Source organism: Antechinus flavipes, chromosome 6 (assembly GCF_016432865.1).
Source record: "Antechinus flavipes isolate AdamAnt ecotype Samford, QLD, Australia chromosome 6, AdamAnt_v2, whole genome shotgun sequence".
In the NCBI taxonomy this organism is placed as follows: Eukaryota; Metazoa; Chordata; class Mammalia; order Dasyuromorphia; family Dasyuridae; genus Antechinus; species Antechinus flavipes.
Window position 1 is genome coordinate 100,174,350 of NC_067403.1, and position 13,022 is coordinate 100,187,371.

Genomic DNA, 13,022 nt, shown 5'->3' on the forward strand with positions numbered 1-13,022 from the left:
CCAATATGTTCTTTACAAGGAACACATTTTAAAGTGAAAGATACACATAAAGTAAAAATAAATATATGAAGTAGAATTTATTATGCTTCAGCAGATGCTCCAAAAAAAATGAAGAGAGAAGAGGAGGAAGAGGAGGAGAAGGAGGAGGAGGAAGAGGAGGAGAAAAAGAAGAAAAAAGAAGCAATTATGATTTCAAAGTTGATACTAAAATAGATTTAGTTAAAGTATCACAGATAATAACACAGGCAATAAGAATACTAAACATAGGTGCATCAAATGTTTTGCATGTGAATTGCTAAAGAAAAAAGTAAATGAATTATGGGTGGAAATAAGAATGAGATAACTAACCAAACAAATAAATAAAAATGGAGTGGATGAATCTTAAATAAATTTAATCTTTAAAAAAAGGTAGGTATGATAGATATCTGAAGAGAAATGAATGACAATAAAAAGGAATATATCTTTTTCTCAGTGGTATATGGTACCTTTACAAAGATTGATCATATATTAGGGATAAAAGCTTTAGAGTCATAGAAGCAGAAATATTAAATGCATATTTTTCAGGTCATAATGGAATAAAATATATATATTTAATAAAGGATCATGGAAACATTAAAATTAATTAGAAACTAAATAATCTAATCTTAAAGAATGGGTTAAAAAACAAGTCATAGAAACAATAAAATATTTTAGTAAAGAGAATGTTGAGACAATATACCGAAACTTATGTGATGCAGCAAAAAGAGTAATTAGAGAAAAACTTATATCTCTAAATGTTTACATCAGTAAGATAGAGAAATGTATTATATTCCATTCCATAAAAAAGTTAAGAAGCATTTACCTAAAACCATCCCAAATATTATTTGTAATAGAGATTATTTAAAAATCTTCTCAATAAGATCAGAAATGAAATAATGATGCCCATTATCACAAATATTACTCAATATTTTATTAGAAATGCTAGCAAAAAGAAAAGAAAAGAAATTGAAGAAATCAGAATGGGTAATGAGAAAATCAAAAGATCTATTTTGCAAATAATATGATGATATACTTGGAAAATCCCAAAAGTTCAATTAAAAAATAAATTAAAATAATAATTTTAGCAAAGTAGCAGAGTGTAGAGGGCCACAGATAGTGGGGGAACTCTGGGTGAGGTATAAGACCCTTCAGCCCAGAGGGAACCTGCTAACAATGTCTGGCTCAGCTCCCCATCTCCCCTAAGGGCTCTCAGCCTTCCTGAAAAGTCAGGGGGTAGTGACAACCTGTGTTGTGGTTGAAGCAGAGTGATACCAGGTGGTGAAGAGTCATCTACATACAATAGTAAGTTGTTTATGGGGTCCCCCATGAACAAGATATAGTTAGTGTATGCACAATGTTGCTTTGGTTATATAAGGATATTAGGATATACAAGGTGAGAGGATTTGACCATCCTTGTGAGTCTCACCTCATTACTCCTCCACTAGAGGAGTATTCTGAACAGGGTATAAAATAAACCCATATAAATCATCAGAATTTCTATATCATCAACAAAACCCTTCAAGAATAGACAGTAAGAGATAAACCATTTTCAATAATCATAGATAACATAAAATACCCAGGAATTTCTGTCAAGATAAACCCAGGAACTACAGAAATATAATTACAAACTATTTTTCTACAAATAAAATTGGATTTAAATAATTAAACATTTTTTGTTTATAGATGGCAGTCATTATTAATAAAAATAGCAATTCTACCTAAAATAATCTACGTATTCAATGCCATAACAACTTTAGTTTACTGAATGTTGTAACCAGCACAACACAAAGGGGCTAGTGGCAAATGAAAATAAGGAGACGGGGTTGCTGATAATTCAACAGAGCCTTTTATTAAAAGAAATCATGCTGCTTATATATCTTAAAAACCATATGTCATTATGAAAAGCATTGTTCTGTGGCCAATCCTGGTTTTGGTTTTCTATGAAGTAGCTCTCTGAAGCATGTTGTTAGTTTCTAGTGACTCAATTTTTCATAAAGTTCACAATGTCCCAGTAATTGTGCCAGGATCTTATGTTTTCTCTTGATTTCAAGCTTAAATGCATCCTTAATTAATCTTAGGAGGAGGGGAACCACCCCAGTTACTGAAGTTTCTAGCTGTCTGGGAGTTCTCTACAATTGAGCTAAAAATAATAACAAAATTCACTTGAAAGAACAAAAGGTTAAGAATGTCAAAGTAAGGAATGCAAAGAATAGGGGCTTAGAAATACTAAATCTTAAGCTTTATTATCAGGAGGAAATCATCAAAATTATCTGCTACTGACTAAGAAACAGAAAGGTGGATTGGTAGAAAGTATAGATATACAATATACAAGTAATAAATTAATATATTTATTTGAGATTAAAATTCACAATTTGGTTAAAATTATTGGGAAAACTAGAAAGCAGTCTGGCAGAAATGGGGTATAGACTAGTATCTTTTTACCAAGGCAAAATTTTGGTAAATTGATATGTAACCTAGATATAAAGGAACATATCATAAAAAAATTAAAAGAAGATGAAACATTTGCCTACCAGATTTATGTATAGGATAATTTTTTATTAATAAACAAGAGAGAAAACATTATGAGATATAAAACAGAAATTTTTTATTACATTATACAAATAAATATTTTTATGCAAATAAAATCAAGATATCATAGATTAGAAGAAAAGGAGAAAATAGGGGGAAGGGAGAGAGTTACAGTTTGTCACAGTTATAAGAATATGAGTTATTATGAATTGATAGACAAAAGACATGAAGAAACACTTTTTTGATGGGATCAAAGCTATCTATATTCAGATGAAAAATGCTCTAAATGATTATTGATTAACAAAATGCTAATTAAAACAACTTTGAGGTTCCATCTCACCTCTATCAGATTGACTAGAATGTTAGAAGGCAGACAAATTTGGAGGAGCTATGGGAAAATTGTAACACCAATATAAAAATCATGTATACTTTTTAACCCAGCAATATTACTATTTGGTCTGTTTACCAAAGTTATCATAAAAAAGCAAAAAGAATCTACATATGCAAAAATATTTATAGTAGCCTTTTTGTGTTGGCAAAATATTGGAAACTAAGAGAATGACTATAAATTAGGAAATGACTGAACAAATTGAATGTAATGAAATCCTATTGTATTATAAGAAATGATGAGCAGGAGCTTTCAGAAAATTCTGGAAAAATATATATGAACTAATACAAAGTGAAGTGAGCAGAACCAGGAGAACATTGTATACAATAATAGCAATATTGTTCAAAGAATAATTGTGAACAAATAAGTTATTCTGAGTATAACAAATATTCAAATCAACTACAAAGAAACTATGAAGGAGGATGGTACTCAAAGCCAGAAAGAGAATTTACAAATAGAATTGCATACTATTGTTTTATATAGATATGATATACATCTATGTGAAATAGTGGTCTTTTCTAGTGAAGGGTATACCCACATATTGTGTATTTTTATATGTATGTTATATATGTATATATGCACATACATACACATATGTATGTACGTGACTTTGTATGTTTGTATAGTTCCAGAAAAGCTAAAGCAAGGAAAGAAATGCCAAAAGTTGTCCAGCCAAAAACTGTTGATAATAGTAAGAATATATCAAAGGAAATAAACTTAAAATTTTGAGCTACCAGTAAGTAAAGACTGAAAATAAAATAGAATATAACAAAATATAGTAGAATACACTTCTACACTTTTTTTACATCTTTATCATCACTGATTCCACTTAAGTTTGCTCCAGACTGAGGAAATTTAAAATTTTTAATAGTAGTAGGGACAGTCCTACCATGTTTTGGATGTTTTTCTTTTTTATTTAATTTTGTTTTAGAGAATGTAAAAGATAGAAAGGAAAGGATAAAAAAAAACACAAGAGAGAATTACTGGGGAATTTGGTGAAAGTAGATCTTGAAAGGCACAAAAATCACTATGGTTTTGATGGAATAAACTAAATGTTTTAATACTTTGATTGACTAGTAAGAATTTTGATTTAAACATAGGTGGCTAATGGGATCTTCAAGATATTCCTTGCACCAAAAGCAAATCACAGGCTTTGATAGTAGTTAAATCATAAGGGATAGGTAGATAGATAAATAAGTAGACAGATGTGCTGGAGCCAGAATTCTCATAACTGATTGTCAAATTTTCATCATGAGCATTCAACCAGCTACATGTCAGGCTTACTTTATTGTGTTGTTGACTGTCTAAATTTAAGTGGTAGAAAACATCTTAATGAAGATTGGATTTTAAAAAGTGTTGTATCTATCTATATATATTTGTTTTTCCTGGAGAGCTCTTGGTTAGATTTATCAATAGATTTCAAAATAGTAGATAGGTAAAGAAAAACAGATAAAAAGAGCAAAAAAGACAGGAAGAGGAAGACATAGACAGACAGAGACAGACAGAGAGAGAGAGAGAGAGAGAAAGAGAGAGAGAGAGAAAAAGAGAGAGAGAGAGAGAAAGAGAGAGAGAGACAGACATTATGGATTCCAAGTTTTACCAAGGATGACTGTCATTTGAGGACATGCAAGTTGTTTGTGCTAAATAAGACTTTCAAATGGAAGGCAATCATTCACAGAAGACCTTTTGAGAATTTAGACATTAAAGATATATAGATATAGATAATATTCCTAAATAATTATTTTCCAAATTAAGAGAATTCAACAATTCAGCACAATTTCTATGCAATCCTTGTCTGTTTTAGCTTCTATGACTTCATCTTTTTTATTCTTTTTTATACAATTTTTTACAGTATGCTTCATGAAGTTGTCCAAAAGCCAGCACCACATCATCTTGCTCATCATCACACAATTCACCTAATGAAATCCTGTAAAAATTCAAGTTTCTTTTAATTATTTTAATTTAAAACCATCAGTAATGAAATTAGTACTCTTTTTAAAGTCCCTTTTAATACATAGGTTCTTACTTTACCTGATAGTTTGAGTAATAAGTGTGAAATCCTTGATAAGAGTAAAGGCTTCTCCCCAATTTAGCCTAGAGGTCATGAGACAAAAAGAGAGATTACTGCAAAATAGATTTTATGACAAATTCCTAACCTACTATAAGCAAGAAAAATATGATGCTATTCATGATTTGTTGAGCAGGAATAAACTATGTCCTCAAGAATCCTGAATAACATTCACCATACAACTTTTTATTGGGTCAATTTCAAAGTCTTACATATCTAACATTCAGAGAAATTTAGGAAGAGTGCTGCTTCCTACATTCCTCACTTTTGCCTCCCCTTTATTTACAATAAAGAATCTGAATTTATTACATTATTTCTAATGTCCATCCTTTTCTTTTGCATAGGATTCATAGGATCTTGGATTTAATCTATAAAGACACCTAAAAGACATCAACTTCAACATTTTTATTTTATTGATGATGAAACTGCAGCATAAAAAGCCTAGGAAACTTGCCCAGAGTCACAGAGTTAGAATCTGAAGTGGGATATGAAACAAAATTTTGCTTATTTCAAATCTAGCATTTTATCCTATATGCTGGGCTATCTCTTAGATCGTCATTTCATTTGAGTTACATGATAATTTACATACCATCTAAAAATATCATACTTATTTCATATCACAGAATTATAGTTTACAACTGGAAGGACATTTAATTGTCATCTAGTCCAAACTTGCTTATTTTATATATGAAGAAACCATATGGTGCTTTAAATTGTCCTTCATTCTACATTATTCCACTGTGTAACAAATATTCATGTCATGTATTTTTTCAAAAAGAAAAAAACATACCAATTATCTTTTGTCAATGCTGTCATAGAACCATGCTTGTAGAAATCAAGTGCGTAAGCATTCAGATGACGCCTGCTTCCATCTCTGTCATATTTCTTCAACCAAAGAAAAGGAGCATTTTCAGCATACACCTCAATTGTGCGTAACATGATCTGAAAAAAAATGGATATTTTAAATTTTCTATAGTTGTCAGTGATTCACCCCCTTGTTAACTTATTCCAATTTCATTCAGCTCTGTCCATCCAAAACATTTATACACAATCTACATTTAAAGAAGTGTAACCAAACATCCAAAATATTTGATGGAATATTTGTCATAAATTGCATGCTAAATTAGTGAACAATGAATCAACATTAAAGAATTAAAGAAAACCTTAAAATTAATTTTTAATTCATTACTGCTTTAGTCAGCTTTTTCTGAATATTTTAAAACTAATGCAATAATACAAGGATCTATATTTTCACAAGTAAAAGAAATATAACAATAAAAGACAAAATTTTTAAAAGAATTTGCAATCATTGAATCTTGTTGTAAATAGTTTTATGAAATATAAAAATATAGTTTATAAAAATAGTTTAATAAAATCACTGAGGCTACAGAATTTGCAGTGGTTTTTTATTCATACATAATATTTTTTCTTTCTTTCTCGATCTTCTTTATTTGACTGTACCTTGTTATCATCAGACAACATCAGAACAAAACAAGAAATCCTACAATCATTGCTTTAAAGATAATATCTTCTAAAAGTTCTTTATGTAAACTGAGACCAAAGAGGTTATATGATTTTCCAGCAATCACACAGCTACTTAATAATGGTATTGAAATTAGAATCACCATCCTAACTCATTCTGGTGATCCTTCCTCAATCTTTTTCACAATGTAGATTTCAATAAAAAGAGAATGGAAGCATTATTGAATCAATGTCCATTACCATTAATTACCCTATTGAGCCATACTGTATAGATTGATTTCACCTCTTCAGTATTTCACACAACTGCCCCCTTAGCTCTACTCATACCATAACTAATTAAGTCAAGGATCTCATCACCTCTGGCTGGGAATTTTGTAAGAGATTCATTTCCTAATTTGTCACCAAGCCTATCATATTTCCCTTTCTAATCCATCTTCTACATAGCATTCAAACTGATATTCTTAAAGTTCAGGGTTGATTCTGTCATTCATTCCTCTGCTCAACAAACTTTCCCTTGTCTTTAAGATAAAATTTAAAATTCTTTAAAATTCCTTCATTACCTGGCTTCCCGGTCTGATCACATGTTGTCTCCTTATGCGCTCTATATCTTAGACAAACAGGCATTTCCCATAAGTGAAATACCATCTCAATCTCAGTGCCCTTTTATTTGCTAGCCCTCGTGTCTGGGATGTTCTCTTTTCTTACTTCTATCTCTTAGAAATCTTAGCTCTCACAAAGGCTCAACACAAGTACCACTTTTCTTTTGTGGTGACCTCAACAGTTTCTATGGATTCATTTAACATGTCTACATAGTATACCCTTAGGTTTTGTCTTGGACCTCCTTCCCTCCCTCCCTCTCTTCCTCTTTCCCTTCTCTCTCTCTCTCTCTTCTCTCTCTCTCTCTCTCTCTCTCTCTCTCTCTCTCTCTCTCTCTCTCTCTTCTCTCTCTCTTTCTCTCTGCTTCCCTCCTTTCCTCTCTTCCCCTACTCCCACTCTCTTCTTTCTCTTGGTGACCTCAATTATCATCTCTGCATAGGTTTATATATCTAGACCAGGTCTGTGTTCTGAACTCCAGGCTTTACATCAACAATAATACACCAATTATGCATTTCAAACTGGATGTCCAGAGCAAAATTCGTTCCTCTTTCCTCCTCCTCCCCTCAGCTTCAGCATAATCACTCTTATTTCAAACTTACCTACTTCTTATTAGGGCACCAACATATTTCCAGTCCTCCAGATTCACAATCTTGCAATCATCTTTGACTTCTAGTTAGCAAATCTTACTGATTCTACCTCCATAGCACCTCTCCCTTCTACACCTTTTCTTCTTTCACATGGCCTCCATTCTTATTCAAATCCTTCTGGCCACTTAGCTAGATGATTAGATTTCATCATTGCTCTCCTGAATGAAATCTTTCTTCTCCAATCTGTCCTCCACAGGGTTATTATGAGAGATGACTAAAACACAAGCATAGGTCTGGCATATTGCTCCTTTCTTTGCAATGCATTAAATATTCAAAGATATATTATATGCCTACTGTGTGCCAGGCACTGGGCTATGTACTGGTAATACATAAGCAAAAATGAAACAGTTTCTGTCCTTGGAACTTACATTCTAACCAAAGAGACAATATGTGTATCTTATGTTAAACAAGGCAATCCTAGAAAGGCAGCATTTGGGAAAGATTTAGGGAAATCAGTAAAGACCAAATTCAGATTGATTCACTATAAAATTTCCTGTAAAGATTTTTCATGTTTTCTATGTCTAATCATACAAATAATAGTTGGACAAAGAGGCAGATGAGTAGAAAGAAGAAGATTAGTTCATGGATTGGCAAATTCACAGATTTAATAAGTGAAAAATGAGTGAAGGGTCAAGGATATCTATGTAGCTCACCAGGAAAGAACAGAAATGCCCTCAGCAAAAAACAGGGAAGTTCTATGGGAGAGGTCCTTTTAGGGAGAATGAATAATGAGTTCAGTTTTGGACATGTTAAGTTTTAAACACATATGAGATATATAAGAAGAGATACCATAGAGGCAATTAAAGATGTGGATCTAGAGCTCAGAGAGATGAGGGTTTCTTCCTCCCACATTTGCTCTTTCCTATCTCACCTATCCACTTTCAAGACCTTAGAAACTCTTGATTTCTATAAAGAATCTTCTAAATCAACTTCCACTGCTCACTCCATTCCCTATCACCATTTAAATTTGTTTTTGTTCCTGCTCAGTCAACAAGTAATTTTATGTTCTTATCCAAAAGAAGAAAGTGGCCTTAGCTCATTAGTTGAGTCTGCTCTCCAAACTATACGTTTACAAAATAAAATGTCCCTTTCTTTCATGTTCTTTTCTATATTTCACATCTCTTATTGTAATACAATATAGTTCTATTTGTTCATAAATTATATTTGCCTAAGTAGGTCATTTCCCCAACTAAAGTCCAAGTTTCTTTCTTGGGGGGATACTTTCATAGTATTCCTACTATGAAGAATAGAGAATATTCCTCATAATTTTAACCTGTAACACAATGAAAATAAAATAGTAAACAATGAATAAATATATGGATTGAGTCTTCTGCCTTTTCTTGGGATGGAATGACCTAAACAGAGCATTACAAGAAGACATAAGGAGAACTTGATTTTCCATTTAATTAGAAGGAACTGTTTCTTTTCAGGAAAATAGTAATGTGTGGTTTTTTTTTGAAAATCTGATTCCCCCCCAAAAAAAATCTGATCCCATGGCTATTATAAACTTCAAAGAACTACATGACCATCATTTCCATTGTAAACAGCTGAAGGCATTTCTAGAAGCAAATGAGTGAAAAAGAGTTGAAATGATACATACATCATTTACCATGTCAATATTAAATAGATCTTTATCAACTATTTCAGACAGGCAAGCAAATGGTGAGACAGCACTTCTGTTTTCAGTACCAGGCATCAAATGGGACACCAGTTCAGAGTCTCTACATTCTTCACCTGAAAAATCTAATTAGAAAGAAATGTGAAATGGCTCAATATTATTACTAAATGAAAATTTTAAAATGTTATATTATTTCTCATAGCACTTCTGGAATGGTCTGGAAGTATCATTACCCAATCATCAGATCTAGAAGTGAAAAGGCCATTAGAGATAATCTGTTCCAACCCAGTCACTTTAAAGATAATGAATTTGATGCCTAAAAAAGATTAATTGAAATGCCCAAGTTCATATAGATAAAGGGTAATATTCAAGCCTAACTTCTCTGGCTTCAAATCTTCTACCTTTTCCATTCAACCAAGAAGAAAGGTAGCCTGCTTGAATTAGTTTTCATTTGTTTCATCATACCTAGATAGACAAATATACATGACATCTTACTTGAGAAAAGCACAACAGTCTAGATTTTGTTCTGTTGAGTCAAAGATTTTTTGAACTCTATGAAAGTAGTGAGGAAAACAGTATTTCAAGGTTGTATGGGAAGAAATAAGCTCAGAATTCTGAACAATACAAGGTAAGAGGTTTTTCCCCCTTCCCCATTTCAAAGGATTTTAGATGAAGGAAGAGGAAAGACAAGGAGAGACTTCAAAAATATCAAGGTCTATTCAGAAAATCTTCAGCTTGTTAAGAATATTAAAACATAGAGGGCCCAGGAAAAACAGAGAAAATCTGAGTATGTCTTACAAGTCAGGAAGCTGGAAACTAAAAGTCAGGAAGGAGCTTAGATGAGCCATTTGCAAATATTTTTGGTAATGGCAGATACCAAAACTAGAGTAGGATGTTCAAGAATCTGGTAGTTCGTTGATGCATTAATAAACTTACATATTAAGGAGACTCACAGACTTTTCTCAAGCAAGATGGTCATGCACACATGTCCACATTTTCTAAGAAATTTATTCTCATATATCTTGATTCTATCAGCTTCCCTTCTTTGGGGATTCTTTTATGAGAATGACTTGTGCGATCATATAATTGGTGCTTAATAAATTCTTTAATAAAATATGCATATGATTGCTTTTTTAATATTTAAATGACTTAATATTGATAAATTAATAAATTGATAAATAAAATTAAGAAAGTTGATAAAAATTTAAATACAAAAATTTGATCAGATAAGAGAAAGTGTATACATATATGCAGATATATATATGCACTTGTATGTGTATGTATGAAAATAGTACTCATAAATATTTATACAGTGCATGAATGATACTTTGGAATGTCTATATCACCATTGATCATAATGTGAAAATTGGTATATAGGTCCTTCTAGGACTCCATATATAAATCGATTAACTCAGATCCAAAGAAGATTTTATTTAGATATTCTTTATTAGAAGAATGACTCAAAGAGAGATTCAAAGGAAAGAGTTTTACTAACTAGTGTTTTGATTTCAGAAAAGCCTGGAAAGATCTATGTGAAATGAGCTTAAGTGAAGTGAGCAGAACCAGGAGAACATTGTACACAGTAACAACAAAATTATGTGATGATCAACTGTTTTGGAGTTGGCTCTTCTCAATAATGCAGTGATTCAAGGAAATTTCAATATACTTGGGATAGAAAATACCATTTGCATTCAGAAAGAGAACTATGGAGACAATGTGGACCAAAGCATAGTTTCATATTTTTGTTTGTTTTCTTATTTTTTTTCCCTTTTGGTCTGATTTTTCTTACACAACATAACAAATATGGAAATTTGTTTAAATGATTGCACATGTTTAACCTTTGTCAGATTACTTGATGTCTTGAAGAGGGAGGAGATAATGAAAGAAAGAGAAAATCTTGAAACAAAAAGCCTTACAAAAAATACATGTATGCAGAAAAATAAAACACTCATGAAAAAAATAGCTAGCATTTATACAGTGATTTGAGATTTATAAAGGCCTTTTGCATTCATCATTTCATTTTGTCCTCACAACAATCCTGGAAGGTGAGTATTATTATCACCACAGATTAGGAAAATGAAGATACGTGAGATTGAGTAACCTCCCCAGAGTTACACTAAGTTTAAGATAGGATTCAAATTCAAGTGCTTCTGAGTTCAAGTCCAGAGCATTTTCTACAAGTATATCTACATAAAAATATTTTTCCTTTTTATCTGCAGCTAAATTATATGCTGATATGAATTTTCAGCTGAATAAAAATTTATCAAATTTGCTTTATTTTCTTTTGAATTCTCAATGAGGTTCATCTCCATACATAAGGCTTACCAATTTCTGATAGAGGTAATTGGTATTCTTTGCTCATGTCAGCCAGCTTAGAAACCAAAAGAAGGAAAGAACCAAAATCATTCTCAATTTTGTTATTGTATTCTTCTATTGCAATGGCAAAGTCTTTGGGGAGATCATCTAAAATAACCTAGAAATATTGGAAAAGAAGACAATAATAATAGAATTATGGCATTCTAAAGTACACAAAAGACTTCACAAATATTATCTCATTTGATCCTCATAGCAATCCTAGGAGGTAGGTACCATTATTATTCCTATTTTATAGATAAAGAAACTGGGCAAGATATGTGAAGTAGGTCTTTCTGGCTCTAGCCTCAGAACTTTAGCCACTACACCATCTAACTGCCTAAACTAATAAAGTGGGTGTTATTATAATCCCCATTTTATACCTGAGAAAACTGAATCAGATATGTGTGACTTGCTCAAAGCTTCAAAACTATAAAGGGTCTGAGGCTGAAATTGAACTTGGATCTTCCTGACTTTGTCTCGCCCTCCCTGCTCCACCAACTGCTCAGTGACCCCAAACGTTCAAGAGGATAGAAGACCCGAAAGGGGGCAGGGGGAGGAATGGTGATATACTGGATAATTCCTACTTTCCACCATAGGATTAAGAAAATTTTGTAGTCACTTTTTAGTTACTTGTGCAAAAGCAAATGTCTATTATATTTTATCATGTGTCCTTGCACATTTTGGGAAATGATTTGTAGTTATATACTTATTATAACAAAATTATGTTGCCACAATAATATGGGAAATACCCTCGTAGAGTTTATTATCATAGGAACTTATGGGACATATTTTTAAATGCTTTTACCCAGAGCTACACAATGAGCAATACACTATGATGATAGACTAAAATAATCCAATTTGGTTTTTTGATTACCTTTGATTGAGAAAAAATTTTCTTGTATTTTTTTGCACAGGAAGGCAGATATCTTCTCCCAAAAAGATGTGCTAATATTAGTACTAAAGTTTTCATTACATCTTCAGAAAATACTTTTGGACCTGTTCAAAACAAGAAAGTTCATTTAAAAATAAAAAAGTCCCATGGAGGACTTGTAGATTTCCCCTACAATTGGTGAATCTCTTCATCCCTCCACCAACAAAAATTTTAACCTGTCTCTAACTCTGTGGACAATTACTAGATAGGTGCCTGGGGAACACAGATGTGAAGTCATTTGTTCAGGGAATACTACAACAATTTTTCAGAGCATGCATCTGAACCTTGATTATCCTGCTTCCCCAGTTAATCCTTACATGCATGTAACCTCTATAAACTAATAAAAATTATTCAAAAGCTTCAGCATACTAAACTCTAGTATTGCTAGT

General features: G+C 32.0%; 1 protein-coding gene across 1 annotated transcript in view; it reads right to left on the reverse strand.

Moving 5' to 3' along the window:
* Positions 1-4,597: 4,597 nt before the first annotated feature.
* LOC127541419 (probable ATP-dependent RNA helicase DDX60) overlaps positions 4,598-13,022 on the reverse strand; it is a 51,910-nt gene continuing 43,485 nt past the window's right edge. Inside the window, exons 25-30 of the mRNA XM_051966693.1 lie at positions 12,577-12,698; positions 11,673-11,820; positions 9,330-9,472; positions 5,794-5,945; positions 4,967-5,029; positions 4,598-4,862 (exon numbers count right to left, since the gene is read on the reverse strand). Of these exons, the coding sequence (XP_051822653.1) occupies positions 4,760-4,862; positions 4,967-5,029; positions 5,794-5,945; positions 9,330-9,472; positions 11,673-11,820; positions 12,577-12,698 (731 nt within the window). The 3' untranslated portion in view covers positions 4,598-4,759. The remainder of the gene's footprint in view (positions 4,863-4,966; positions 5,030-5,793; positions 5,946-9,329; positions 9,473-11,672; positions 11,821-12,576; positions 12,699-13,022) is intronic.